General features: G+C 50.1%; 1 protein-coding gene across 1 annotated transcript in view; it reads left to right on the top strand.

The window, feature by feature from the left end:
- The first annotated feature begins 4,484 nt into the window (after nt 1–4,484).
- PARVB (parvin beta) overlaps nt 4,485–12,065 on the top strand; it is a 104,349-nt gene continuing 96,768 nt past the window's right edge. Inside the window, exon 1 of the mRNA XM_019632345.1 lies at nt 4,485–7,443. Within this exon, the coding sequence (XP_019487890.1) occupies nt 7,326–7,443 (118 nt within the window). The 5' untranslated portion in view covers nt 4,485–7,325. The remainder of the gene's footprint in view (nt 7,444–12,065) is intronic.

Here is a 12,065-nt window from a genome sequence, read left to right on the forward strand (position 1 = left end):
CCAAGACTTTATGGAGGTTTAAGTGATATGCAGTGAAACGCACAGCCCCTCCGTGAGTGCATGGACGTTTGCTCAGGTCCATACACCTGTGTGCCTACCGCCCAGCCCAAGAAATATGGAACATTTGCATCACCCAGGGCTCCCTCTCCCCCCAAGGGTGACCGCTCTCAACATAGAAAAGAGGCCATCTGTTCTTGGACTTAGAATAATGGAGCCACGCAGTGTGTGCCCTTGCGTCTGGATTCTTTCATTCCACGTTTTTGAGATCCAACCGCGCTGCCCTTTTTGCTTGCAGAGTAGCGTTCTGCTGTCTGAATATACCCGGCGCTTTATGCACTCTCCTGATTCACTCCATTTAAGGCTGTTTGTTTGGTTTGCCTCAGCTGAAGTGTTTGGACAAATTACACCCGTTCGTGTTGTCTAGTGCCTGTCCATTTACCGGGAAGCCTTAAGAATATGAGTAACAGAGGCTGAAGGAGACCACGCCCAGCACTGCGCCTGGAATACACACGTGCTTATTATGAAATGTTTGTTCCTCGTCCTTAACTAAGCTTAGAGGGAATTCGCCTCCATAGAAGCCACCGTTCAAAAGCAAATCAAACGGTTTTAAGAGGGGCAGCTGCATGGAATCTGATTTTCATAATCATTCTTTGAATGTAAAATGCGTGCGGGATAGATGTGTGGAGCAGGCTGAGTGGAAGACTGAGTTGATGGGGACAGGCGCTAAGATGGTATTTCTGCTTCTCGTTAAACTCTTATTTATTAAAAACCACCACTTTTGAAACATCAAGTGAATATTTACATTTACTGCTGTCTGTAAAACCATTTGGATAGTCGTTTTAGTTAGATGACTACCCCAGAGAGAATGCTGTGTGAATCCCCCTGGAAGGAGTGGGGTTTTGGGGATTCAGATCATCGTTCCTCCTTCTGACCCCGAAAGAAATGCAAACCAATCCATAGACATCAAGTCCATTTTTATTTTATTTTCAGATTTCTTTTTTTTATTGGGGAATTGGCAGAGGAGAACAGCACTGGGGAATTGGGGGAAGGGGAACAGACAAGTTGCTGCCCTTTTGTTCTTCAGTCTAGTTGTGGAGGACGTCGCTTCACTGGCCCATGTTGGCGTTACCATTGCGCTCTTCCCTGGGGAGGCATTCGCTTGCTGGCTATTGGATGGCCGCTCATGGTGGCTCACAAAAGCTCATGCCTGCTGCTGGCCAGCCCCACTGCAGCCTACGCCGGCGACTCACAGCAGCCCAGCTCCAGGTTGAGCTGTTGTTCACCATTTTAGCTGTAGAGGGCGCAGCATCACTGGCTCTCATGTGGGAATCGAACTGGGGCCCTGCTGCTCAGAGGTGGCATCCCAAGCCAATGCTTAACCAGTGCGCCACTCGGCCAGCCCTGGAGTAATTCATTTTAAATATTAAGGAATGCTTTTGACTCAGAGGATGATCTCTGCATGCTTACCCCCTCTCTTTTGCGTTCTATGTTATCTGAATGGCCTTGCAAGAGGCAGTAAAAGATACTGTGGACAAAGCTAGAGTAGTTAAATAATGATATAATGCTTATTTTTACTTACATTGTGCATTTATATTTGCAGAATTTGGGGAAGTCTGAGAATTTTTAAAACAGCTATTGATAGGCTGGAATCCCACATTCTCAAATAATGATTTTCTTTGAAAGAATTTTTAGAATTTGTAAGGAAACACTTGTGAGTTTCTTAGGTAATTATTAATACTTCTTAGGCTTTACAGTCATGTATTTCAAAGTGTTTTTATCTTGAGATACTGAGGTCAAATATGCCCTTCATTGAATTCAAGTTCCAATGCCTCTGCATTCCAACATAATCATTCCTGTAGTACCTCTAAATACCATAAGCCTTTTTCTTCCCAGGATCGTTCTCCATATCCTCCAAGACCATCCTCATTCATTGTGTGTTTGTAGATGTGATAATAATAATGGTATTAAAGCTTATTAGGTAAGAAGATCTGCTGAATACAAATTTAGGATATGTCAAAAGTAAATTTAAACTTTCCGAATTTGTGCTTTGACTTCCCTTTATTTTAAAGTTTATACTTTTCTTCATGGTTTGTAGAATAACATCAGCTTTAGCATGGACAAAAAATTAATGTTTTCTTTGCCCATGAACAACGACTTCAACAGAATTTAGTAACAACCATCCATTATAGGAACTACCCTTTACACAATATTTATCATGTCATAATACATCACATATTTAGCAAAGCTGACATTACAGCTTGCAAGGTACTTTTTCATTTTATTCTCTTCATGACTCTTTGAATTAGGTATCATTATTTAATTTGTGAAAATAGGGAAATAAGGCTCAGAGGGACTCAATGCTTGTCAAAACCAATCGTATTTGTCCACTGTCAGTACTTTAAACCCCCATTTTCTGATTTTAAAAGTGCTTTCATTTCCCCAATAGCAAGCTGCTTATTTGGTTGGTGTTTGGAATTGTAGTTGAGATTATATCAACTACATATAATCTCTACAGAATAAATGAATATTATCCATCTAACAATAACATTGTACAGCCATTCTGAGGACACTTCAAATTTTGGAATTTCAGAGGAAGTGTCTCTATTAGCCGGCTTTAGAAAAATAACATCTGTGAATGTTTGATAGTCCTGCCTATGGTTACAACGAGTTATTGACAAAGCTAGGATGCGGACCACATTCTAGGCATGATCTATTTTTATATTAAATTATCATTTTATATTAGTTGGGATTGGGAAGAAAGTAGGAGCCTTTAATGATGAATATGTATGTCCTATATAGAAATGTGACAGCAATCATCTTACATTTAAGTTCACTCAGCAAATTGTAAATTTGAAAGCATTCAATACATGGATAAGAATAAAAACTAACAGAATGAGAAAGGATTTTCCAACCCCATTCATTTATCTCACTGTAAAAATTGTTTAAAATAATTTTTACTATTGTTATTTTATCCACTGTGAGAACTCAGAAAGTCCTTTGAGATAAATAGGTAATATATTTCAGAAAATAAAGACTTTTTACTTGTAGATTTTCTTTTGTCAATGCCACATAATTAAGCTCTACTTCAGGGCCTCCATAACAATCTTGATCAGCTATAAAAGGTATTTCTGCTTTCTAGCTCTAGTTAAAATACTCCTAAAATATGCCACAATTTTCACAAATCTGAGTGAAAGCTTATGCCTATTCGCTTGACAATCTGGAGATCGAATATTTGTGTTTGTAAGTAAAAATATCCACAATTTTATTTGCAACACTTTGTTACCATAGCGGCTTGCTAAGTGTCCTGGTTTGGCCACCTGTATGGACTTAAACTAGTACACTTTGTATATAAAACAGGAATTATAACACTTACCACTTCAGTTTATTGAAAGGATATGAGCTAAGATATATAATCCACACAATACTGATTTGGCACATTTGAGTCATTTGATGAAAATTTAGTATTATTACTGTTATTATTGACTTTGAAATATTTCCTTTGCTGCCTTTAAATGTGTATGTGTACATAGAGGCATTTTAGAAATTACAAGCTCTACGTGCAGACTGAATGTTTCATTTGGATACTGGTTTTTATTTTGTAGGGCTGCAAAAAGTTATTTGAATAAGAAATTATCTGAAATATTAGGGATTAACCGTTTCATCAGCAACTGATGGACTGCTAATTAGCTCACTGGAAGTTATACTTTTTAACTGGCAGGATGTCACCAGAAAATAGTGAAAAGGTGTGCATTGGATATTATAGGCAGTGCATTAGACACGGAATATAAAAGTAAAAAGATTAAAAAAATGCTTTTATGTAGTAATACTATTTTTAAAACATGGGATCAGTGCAGCCTTGTCCATATATAAACTATGTGTTGTTCCATCTATAAACACATTTCTGTTTATAAACATTTGTTCATCTATAAACAAATTTGGTCATGATGCAAGCATACAGAAGTCTAAATAATAATGTGACAATCTGCAAATATTTCTTTTTATGGATGCACTGCAGTTTATTTATGCAATAGCTTATTGATGGGCATTTGGAGTTTTGCCAATGTTATATTCTCCAAAACTGCTTCACTGAACATCCTTGTGCATATATATTTTCTTTTTTTTAAGATTAAAGTTTATTGGGGTGACAATGGTTAGTAAAGTTACATAGGTTTCAGGTGTACAATTCTGTAATACATCATCTCTATATCACATTGTGTGTTCACCACCCAGAGTCAGTTCGCCTTCCATCACCATATGTTTGACCCTCTTTACCCTCTTCTACCACCCCCCTTCCCCTTTATGCTCTGGTAACCACTAAACTATTGTCTGTGTCTGNGCGGTAGCCCATGGCAACCCACTGCCACAGGAGTTGCAGCCTATGCCATCGCCGGCAACTCATGGCAGCCCAGCTCCAGGTCGAGCTGTTGTTCACCATCTTAGCTGTAGAGGGCAGTGTCACTGGCCCATGTGGGCTCTGAACCTGCTGCTCAGAGCTCAGGCTCCCAAGCCAGCTCTTAACCAACGAGCCACTCAGCCGGCCCCATCAAGTCCATTCTTGATTGTCATCTGCAGCACACGCGTGCGCACACACATACACCCATTACAACTAACACAATAATTAACAAAACACTTCCAACCTGCATTTTAACAAGAAATCATCCCTTTCTCCAGCCCAAGAGGTTCAAGAAAAACAGAGTACGTGAATGCGTTGCGTTTAGTCTGAGACTGCAAAGGTCAGCTCTCAGCCCGGGGAAGGGAACCATCATGAACTTTTCCCAGAAGGAGCTGCTTTGCATGAAATTTTAGTAATAAGCACCACGCTTGCATTTAAAATATGACTATGTTTTTATACAAATGATGTCTACAAAATTCCAGGTGCCCTGCTATCGTGTTAAGGCCCAGGTCAGTTCATCTCACAACTCAGAATCTCTTGGTTGTAGAGAGTAGTCCTGCTTGAAATAGGTGGGCAGCTGTCAGGGCATGGGTGTCTACTTCCAGAGAAATTCTTCTGTAGTTTAATGACATTTTTAAAAGTAGGATCCCGCCGTCTCTGCAGGGTTCCAATTAGCAGTTACCAAATGAACATTGTAAATTCTCTGCATCCACCGGGAAGCTGGACCCACTGATGCAATATTCAAACAGTTCTTCAGTGGCACCGACTGCACGTACACAGCACTGCACCTGGGCTCACTGATCCCCATGGCCAGGGGCATGGCTCTACTCCATTTGTTTCTCAGGGCTACATTTCTGCTCACTCTCTCCTGGTCACAGGCTCTCCACCTGGGGTCTGTGTGTGTGCCAAGGGCAGTGTGTGTGTGTGGGCGGCCTGTGGGCCTCCCGAAACAATATGCAACATCTCGTGTGTGCGTTTCTTGAGAGTAGGCCATCGGACCCACGTGTCAGGTGCTCACAGGGACTAGAGACCCCCTGCCCTGTGTCAGTGGCCCTGCAGCATTTGGAGAGCACTGTCCAGCCCTGACTGTGCCAGGATCCCACTGGACCTCAATAACCAAATTCACGACCTTTCTGCGTCCCCCCCAGCTTGGTTAGTAACACCCCAAATCGGGCCACGTGAAGCCTCAGAGACCTCTGATCTTTCACTGTCTCTAACCCTGGCCTCCAATTATTGTCCAAATGTTGTGGTTCGCAGCCTTGAAAGTTCATTCTTACCTGCCTGTCTCTCCCCTCTGCCACTGCCTCGAGGCTGGGCCCCACCAGCTCTGGCCAGGCCCATTCCAGCAGCTTCCTACTTGGTCTCCGGCTGGGAGTTTTGCTTCGGCGCCGTCCATCCTCTGCAGCAATCCTACGTGCCCGGCCTCTGTTCACACCCTTTCAGTGGCCCAGGGTCACTGATCTCATCGCCTTCAGCCCCTCACCCCGTCCGCACCAGGTAGCTGGCTGTTCCTGTCCTGCCTTCTTCATATGCCCCGGGTATGTGGGTCTTTGCATCTATTCCCCCCTCCCTTCTGCCTACTGAGTCTTGTCTCCTATCCCTGTCAAGCCTCCTCACCAACACATCCCCTCCCTGCCCCGCTTTCTGGGTCCCTAAATGCATGACTCCTGGTCCTGTGTCACTGTGTCTGTGCACATTCTCCTGGATTACGAACTCCCGGAGGACAAGGCTCTGTCCTTGTGATCTGTGCAGCCCCAGGGGCGGGACAGGGCCCGGCACCCACGTGGCCTACGTCAATGGTGGCTGAACGGGACTGAAGGAGTCAGTGTGCTGTGAGGCTGAGTCAGCACAGCGCGCGATGGAAAAACCACCTCACATCCCCACATGCAGACCCAGGCTCTCCCGCCCTTGGCAGTCAGTCCTCCTCTGATAGCTCCTATCTGTGGGTGACCGACCCCACCCGTCTTCCCGGCCCAGCAAGCAACAGCCTTAACTCTTCCCACTCCCTCAAGTCTGGGGCTTCTCCTATCCGCGAGGGTCTCCGGAAATCTGTTCACTTCCCTCCTAAGTCACCGCGGGCCTGGGAACTGGTCTCTGCCTTACTCCTTCTGCACCCACTGTCCACACATAAGGCAACTTCTTTATGGATCCAAATGGAATCGTGTCACCTCAAACCTTAACACCCTTCCTCAGCTCCCAGTACTTCCAAGGCCTGCACTGCCCTCTTCTCCCCTTAGGGCCCCGACTCTATCCCCTGGTCCTGCTTCTCCGTGGGCCTGAACACCTGGCCCTGTTTCCTATGGCTTCATGTCACCTCTTCAGGAGACAATCCCCTGCTCCCCTAGGCCAGGGTTAGGAGTTCATTGAGGGTGCCTATCCCCCAGCACCGCTCATCAGGCTTGCAGCTTCTTAAGGGCGGGGACAGTTCACAGGGGTTCCCTCAGCCTCAGGCCTAATTACGGGTAGACGCTCAGCAAGTGAAAGGAACTATTGGTGCCGTGATTTGATGCCCGCGGGCACAGCGACGGCCACGGATGTTGCACTCCCCCTCGGAGCCAGTCAGCATAAAAGCAAAGCCCGCCAAGCTCAGGGCTCAAGCGGAGAACAAAAGGATGCAGGATGCGCCCCAGGGGTCTGTCCCGGCCGCGGCCCAAGAGCGGCCCCGCCCTTCACTTCCTAGAGAGAGTGAAGTGCAGCGTGGGAAGCGCCGGTGGCTCGCGGGGAGCCCGCGGGCTGGAAGCCGTGACCGCACAGCCCAAGACCAGACCGACCTCAGGCAGCGGGCGCTGCAGGGCGAGGGGCGGGGCGGGCGGCTAGCGCTGGGGCCGCGCCCTCCAGCCACTCCCCGGGGCGACGAGGCGCCAGGGCGGCCACCAGGCGGCTCCCCCAAGCGCTTGCGCCCACCCCCGGCCGCCGGTGTCCCCCGCGGCCCATGTCCTCTGCGCCGCAGCTGCGCTCGTCTCCCCTGCGGCCCCCCAAGATGAAGAAGGACGAGTCGTTTCTGGGCAAGCTGGGCGGCACGCTGGCGAGGAAGAAGAAGGCCAGGGAGGGTGAGTGCGCCGGCGGCCGGCCTGCAGCTACGCGCGATCCCCGCCGGGGCCACGCGTCCCTGCGCCTGCGCCCCCGATCCCCGCCGGGACCACGCGTCCCTGCGCCTGCGTCCCCGACCCCGCCGGGAACACGCGTCCCTGCGCCTGCGCCCCCGACTCCCGCCGGGAACACGCGTCCCTGCGCCTGCGCCCCCGACTCCCGCCGGGAACACGCGTCCCTGCGCCTGCGCCCCCGACCCCGCCGGGAACACGCGTCCCTGCGCCTGCGCCTGCGCCCCCGACCCCCGCCGGGACCACGCGTCCCTGCGCCTGCGCCCCCGACCCCGCCGGGACCACGCGTCCCTGCGCCTGCGCCCCCGATCCCCGCCGGGACCACGCGTCCCTGCGCCTGCGCCCCCGATCCCCGCCGGGACCACGCGCCCCCGTGTACGCGCCTCTGAGTCCCGCCCGCCCGCATGGCGCGCAGCTGCGACCTCTGGGACAGGCCTTTACCCTCTCTGTCTCTTCCTCCTCCCGAGACATTTAAACACCGGCCGGGAGCCCGCCGCACACCAGGCCGCCCCTTCCCGCGGATTTTCGTGGCGCCCGTCCTGGGCTCACGTGTCATTGAAACGCCCCGTGCCAGCTGCCTAGGGCAGGACTGAGAGCAAACGCCGGGCGGGTCAGGCGAGCCCCGGGTACGTGGAGGACGGCCCCGCGCCCAGCCCTGCTTGAGTCGCCATTTATTTAGCCCCGTGCAAGGGCGGCACGGCCTGCAGGCGGGCCTGCTGTGGGCCTGCGCCGTGAGTCTCCGTCCACGAGCATTCACTGGACACCGACGCTGCCTGGGTGCCAGGGCCTTTTGGTGTTCTTGGGACAGCCGCCCTGCGTGGCATTCGGCCCCTGGACGGGGGAGGAAGGGACAGGGACGCAGAGGGGGCAGGCCAGAGGCTGGGGGTCCTGCGAGCAAGGACTGCAGAGGCCCCCCAACCCCAGTTTTTACTCCATGTGCCCACAGAAATAATTACAAAAAACTACCTACTTCTTACATTTAAAAGTTTTTTTAGAGTTGCAAGGGATGTAGCTTCTGGGGGGGGGGGAGGTGTCTTTTAAATACACCGCTGTCCCCAGAGCCTCTCCCGGGCCGAATTTCCCCTTTGTTAAGGCGGGAGATTCTTGTCCTGGGGCAGATTCCAAAAGGGTGAGGGTGACTTTTGGGGAGACTGTAAGAAGGCAGGTGGGAGAGGAGAAGCCCCAGGACTCCCCTCAGGCAGATGGTGGAAAAGGAGGGACCCAGGAGTTGGGGTTAGGGGTCTGACTTATCCCCTCGAAAGTCTCCCTGCATCGGGGACCTGTGTACCCACCCCTCTTAGTCGCCCCTCCCCCTGCCCCCGCTGGGTATTCCTAGAGATGCTTGTGATACATTGTCATCTAGGGGATACGTGTACCCCATGCACTCCCCCCACGGCTTTGAGGGGGCATGCCTTTAATTTGAGGGGGGGGGTGTTTTTAATAAATTATTCAGCTCCCTGAGGGCAAGGCCTGGTCACCTTTAGTAATCTCCTCCTGAGCAAATTGCCACTCCTCACTCAAGCCTCACAGTGTAAGGACCCAAACTGGCTTGTATTCATCTCCATCAAGTCATGCCTCCTAAATGAGATGATGAATGATTGTCGCCTTCTCTTTGTCACTCCCGCTGCCTCTCTGATGTGCATCCTCACTTGCAGTCATCGTCGCCCTTACCCAAAAGCATTTCAGTTCTTTATGTCTGACAGCAATTACAGACGTCAGTGACATGCCTGTCCCCATGCACTCAGCAGGACCTGCTGGGGGGATCTAGGGCGAAAAGAGCCACAAGGCTCCTGCTCTCGGGGACCGGGGAGCCGGTCGGTCGTAAGAAACGGATCGGCGGCGGTGCTATAACAGGTGCCGTGAAGGAAATGTGACCGCGCAGTCAGAGAGAGTGCCCTGGGGACTGCCTCAAAGCAGGTGATGTTTGGGTTGGGACCAGAAGGAACCAGGAAAGACATCTTTCACAGAACAGAAGTAAGCAGAGTGTTCTGGATTCTTACGGCTTTTTATAGGTGACATTTACGCACTTGGAATAGGAAGAGTGCTGGCCTCAAGCCGTGGATTGGTCCCAAGTCTCAAAGTGAAGTGCCTCTTGTCCTTGTTTTAATGAACTAGTGTGTGCCTGGGAAATTGAGGGCCAGTCTGGTTTAATTTAAATGCACCACGAATTCCCAACAGTCAGAAACATCCGGTGCTGAATAAAATAAGACATGAAAACAGCAATGGGGGCCAGATGCTTGTGCTGTGGCTGTGGTTGCTTCTGTGTGTGCATTAGCTGGGTCCCCTGCCTCGCTTCTCCAGGTTGGGGTGCCTGGCACCCTTAGGGGTCCCCCATAGAAATAGAAGGCCTCAAACACTAATTGGGCTCAGAGGCAGGAACTGGGGGAGGGCTGGACTTGGAAGGGCTTAGAGGCTTCCGTCTGATCTGGTTGGTGTGAAGACAGGGTAACGAGGCCCTGAATGATTGAGAGCTGCCGGGATCCCTGGGGGCCTGTTGCCCTGGCACCTTGCCCTCTGTGCCGTTCGTGCATCTCATGAGCTAGAGCAGGTCCTGGTTCAGACTTTGGGGCCCTATTGGATCGTGCTCATTTGCCAACCACAGAACCATCAGAAAGAGGGTGCTTAGAGGTTTGCTGGGCGCTGCCAGTTGCACAGTGGGTTTCGCTTCCTCGTTTGTTAGAAAGTTGACGGTGAGTTCAGGAGCGTGGGTGGAGGTAAGGCCCCTGTAAGTGGGGTGGGGGACTCCCTTACAGGGAGATGCTGAGAAGTGAGAGATTCCGGGAGCCTGTAGTATTCGACCCCGCCTAGGTTGACAGAGCTCGTGATTGTGACAAGGCTCCCAGGGTGATGTGTTGGGGTGAATGTCCTGCTCTCTTCCAGGGGAGATCATTTCAGGAAAGGGTGCACTGAGGTTTGGAGGAACTGATGCGGGAAGTGCCCGTGGATGAATTCCCGGTGTGACTAAGGCCCATGCTCCAGGGAGGGACCCCAGTCATGCCACGTGGTGGCCCGATTCAGAAAACGGAAGTGTGACTAACTGTGGGCATTGGGAAAACTGGAAAGGAACACTTAAAAAACAAAACAAAATTAAAAACCCCCAAAGTTCTCCTTAGAAGGCCCAGGGACTTTCAGGAGCAACTCATTAAAAAGCCCGTTTGGTTTCACGGGGGCTCAGCAGAGCAGGTGCAGAAGAAAGGTTCCCCCATGCAAGGTCCCCCCTTGTGACCACAGATGAGAGCCCCAAAGGTCCAGCAGGCCAGGAGACAGGGTGAGGGGGCGCCCGAGGGCTGCCCCAGCTGCTGTGTAAAGTCCTTAGAGATGGGAGGCCAGCTCTGGGGCCAGTGAGACCCTGGAGGAAGAGGCCAGACAGAGTCTGCTCCACGCATTTTCCACGAGAGGCCCCGATCTGTACCCAGGTCCCCGCTGCTCTGCCCGGACACCGGTGCCCAGGGCCCAGTACCAGGCTGCTCAGACCCAAACCTGAGCTGCTGTCCCACCTTCTTTTCTGAGGAAACAAAGCATTAGGGAAGCTCCTAGTCCCTGACTGCCTTTTCGTTTTTGTAAATATGTTTTTTAGAGCAGTGTTGGGTTCACCTTCCCTAATGACTTAGGATGTGGAGCGTCTTTTCATGTGCCATCTCTGTGTCTTTGGTGTAGTGTCTGTTCAGATCTTTGGCCCGTTTTTTCAAAGGAGGTGTTTGATTTCTTACTGCTGAAGTTTAAGAGTTCCTGGTATAGTTTGGATACAACTCCTTTATCAGATACGTCTTTTGCAAATATTTTCTCCCCGCCTGTGGTTTGTCTTCTGGCTCTCTTGACCTTAGTCGTCTTCTAAGCATTTGTTGCAGAAATAGAATATAAATAAATAAGAAAGATGTTGATAAAGACTTCATGAACTAGATCGAAAGAAATAGCTAGGTGGCTGCGACCCTGGACTGAAGTTTGAAAGTATTAAGTTTCTTTGGTGGACTTTAAATAGCTTCCAAGAGAGAAGTCTTCTAGTCTGAAACCATCACCAGTTCGCCCAAGTTCTCTTCAGGTCACCCCCTCTTTACGGTGATCAGCTCTGTAGACGTTGTGTCGCCCCCAAACACCAACCCACCGACACACTGCTCTGTAATAAGAATGCCTGGATACAGGTGTTATGTAATTTAGCCCTGCAAGGTAGGAATTTTCACCTGCCTGAAAGTTACCTGCAAGGTGGGAATTTCCCCCTCGTATTATAGTTGAGGAAACCAAACTTTACCTAGCAGCCCCTTCACGGTAGTTTTAAATCAGTGGTTCTCAACTGGGGATGATTCTGCCCCAGGGGACATTGGCAGTGTTTGTGCTGATGACTGGGGGTTGGGGTGCTACTGGCATCTAGTGGATGGAGGCCAGGAATGCTGGGAAACATCCTATAATGCACAGGAGGACCACACACAGTGTTGAGTTCTTCAGTCCTGAATGTCAGAGAATGGTGCTGAGGTGGAGAAAACATGGCGTTTCTTTACTGAGGTGCCTCAAGAACTCCAGGAGACTGGCTGACCAGCCCTTAGTGTTGGGGAACCTCAGTTGCCAGAATGCCCCAT

The sequence above is a fragment of the Hipposideros armiger genome, unplaced genomic scaffold, assembly GCF_001890085.2.
Source record: "Hipposideros armiger isolate ML-2016 unplaced genomic scaffold, ASM189008v1 scaffold_1129, whole genome shotgun sequence".
Taxonomy (NCBI): domain Eukaryota; kingdom Metazoa; phylum Chordata; class Mammalia; order Chiroptera; family Hipposideridae; genus Hipposideros; species Hipposideros armiger.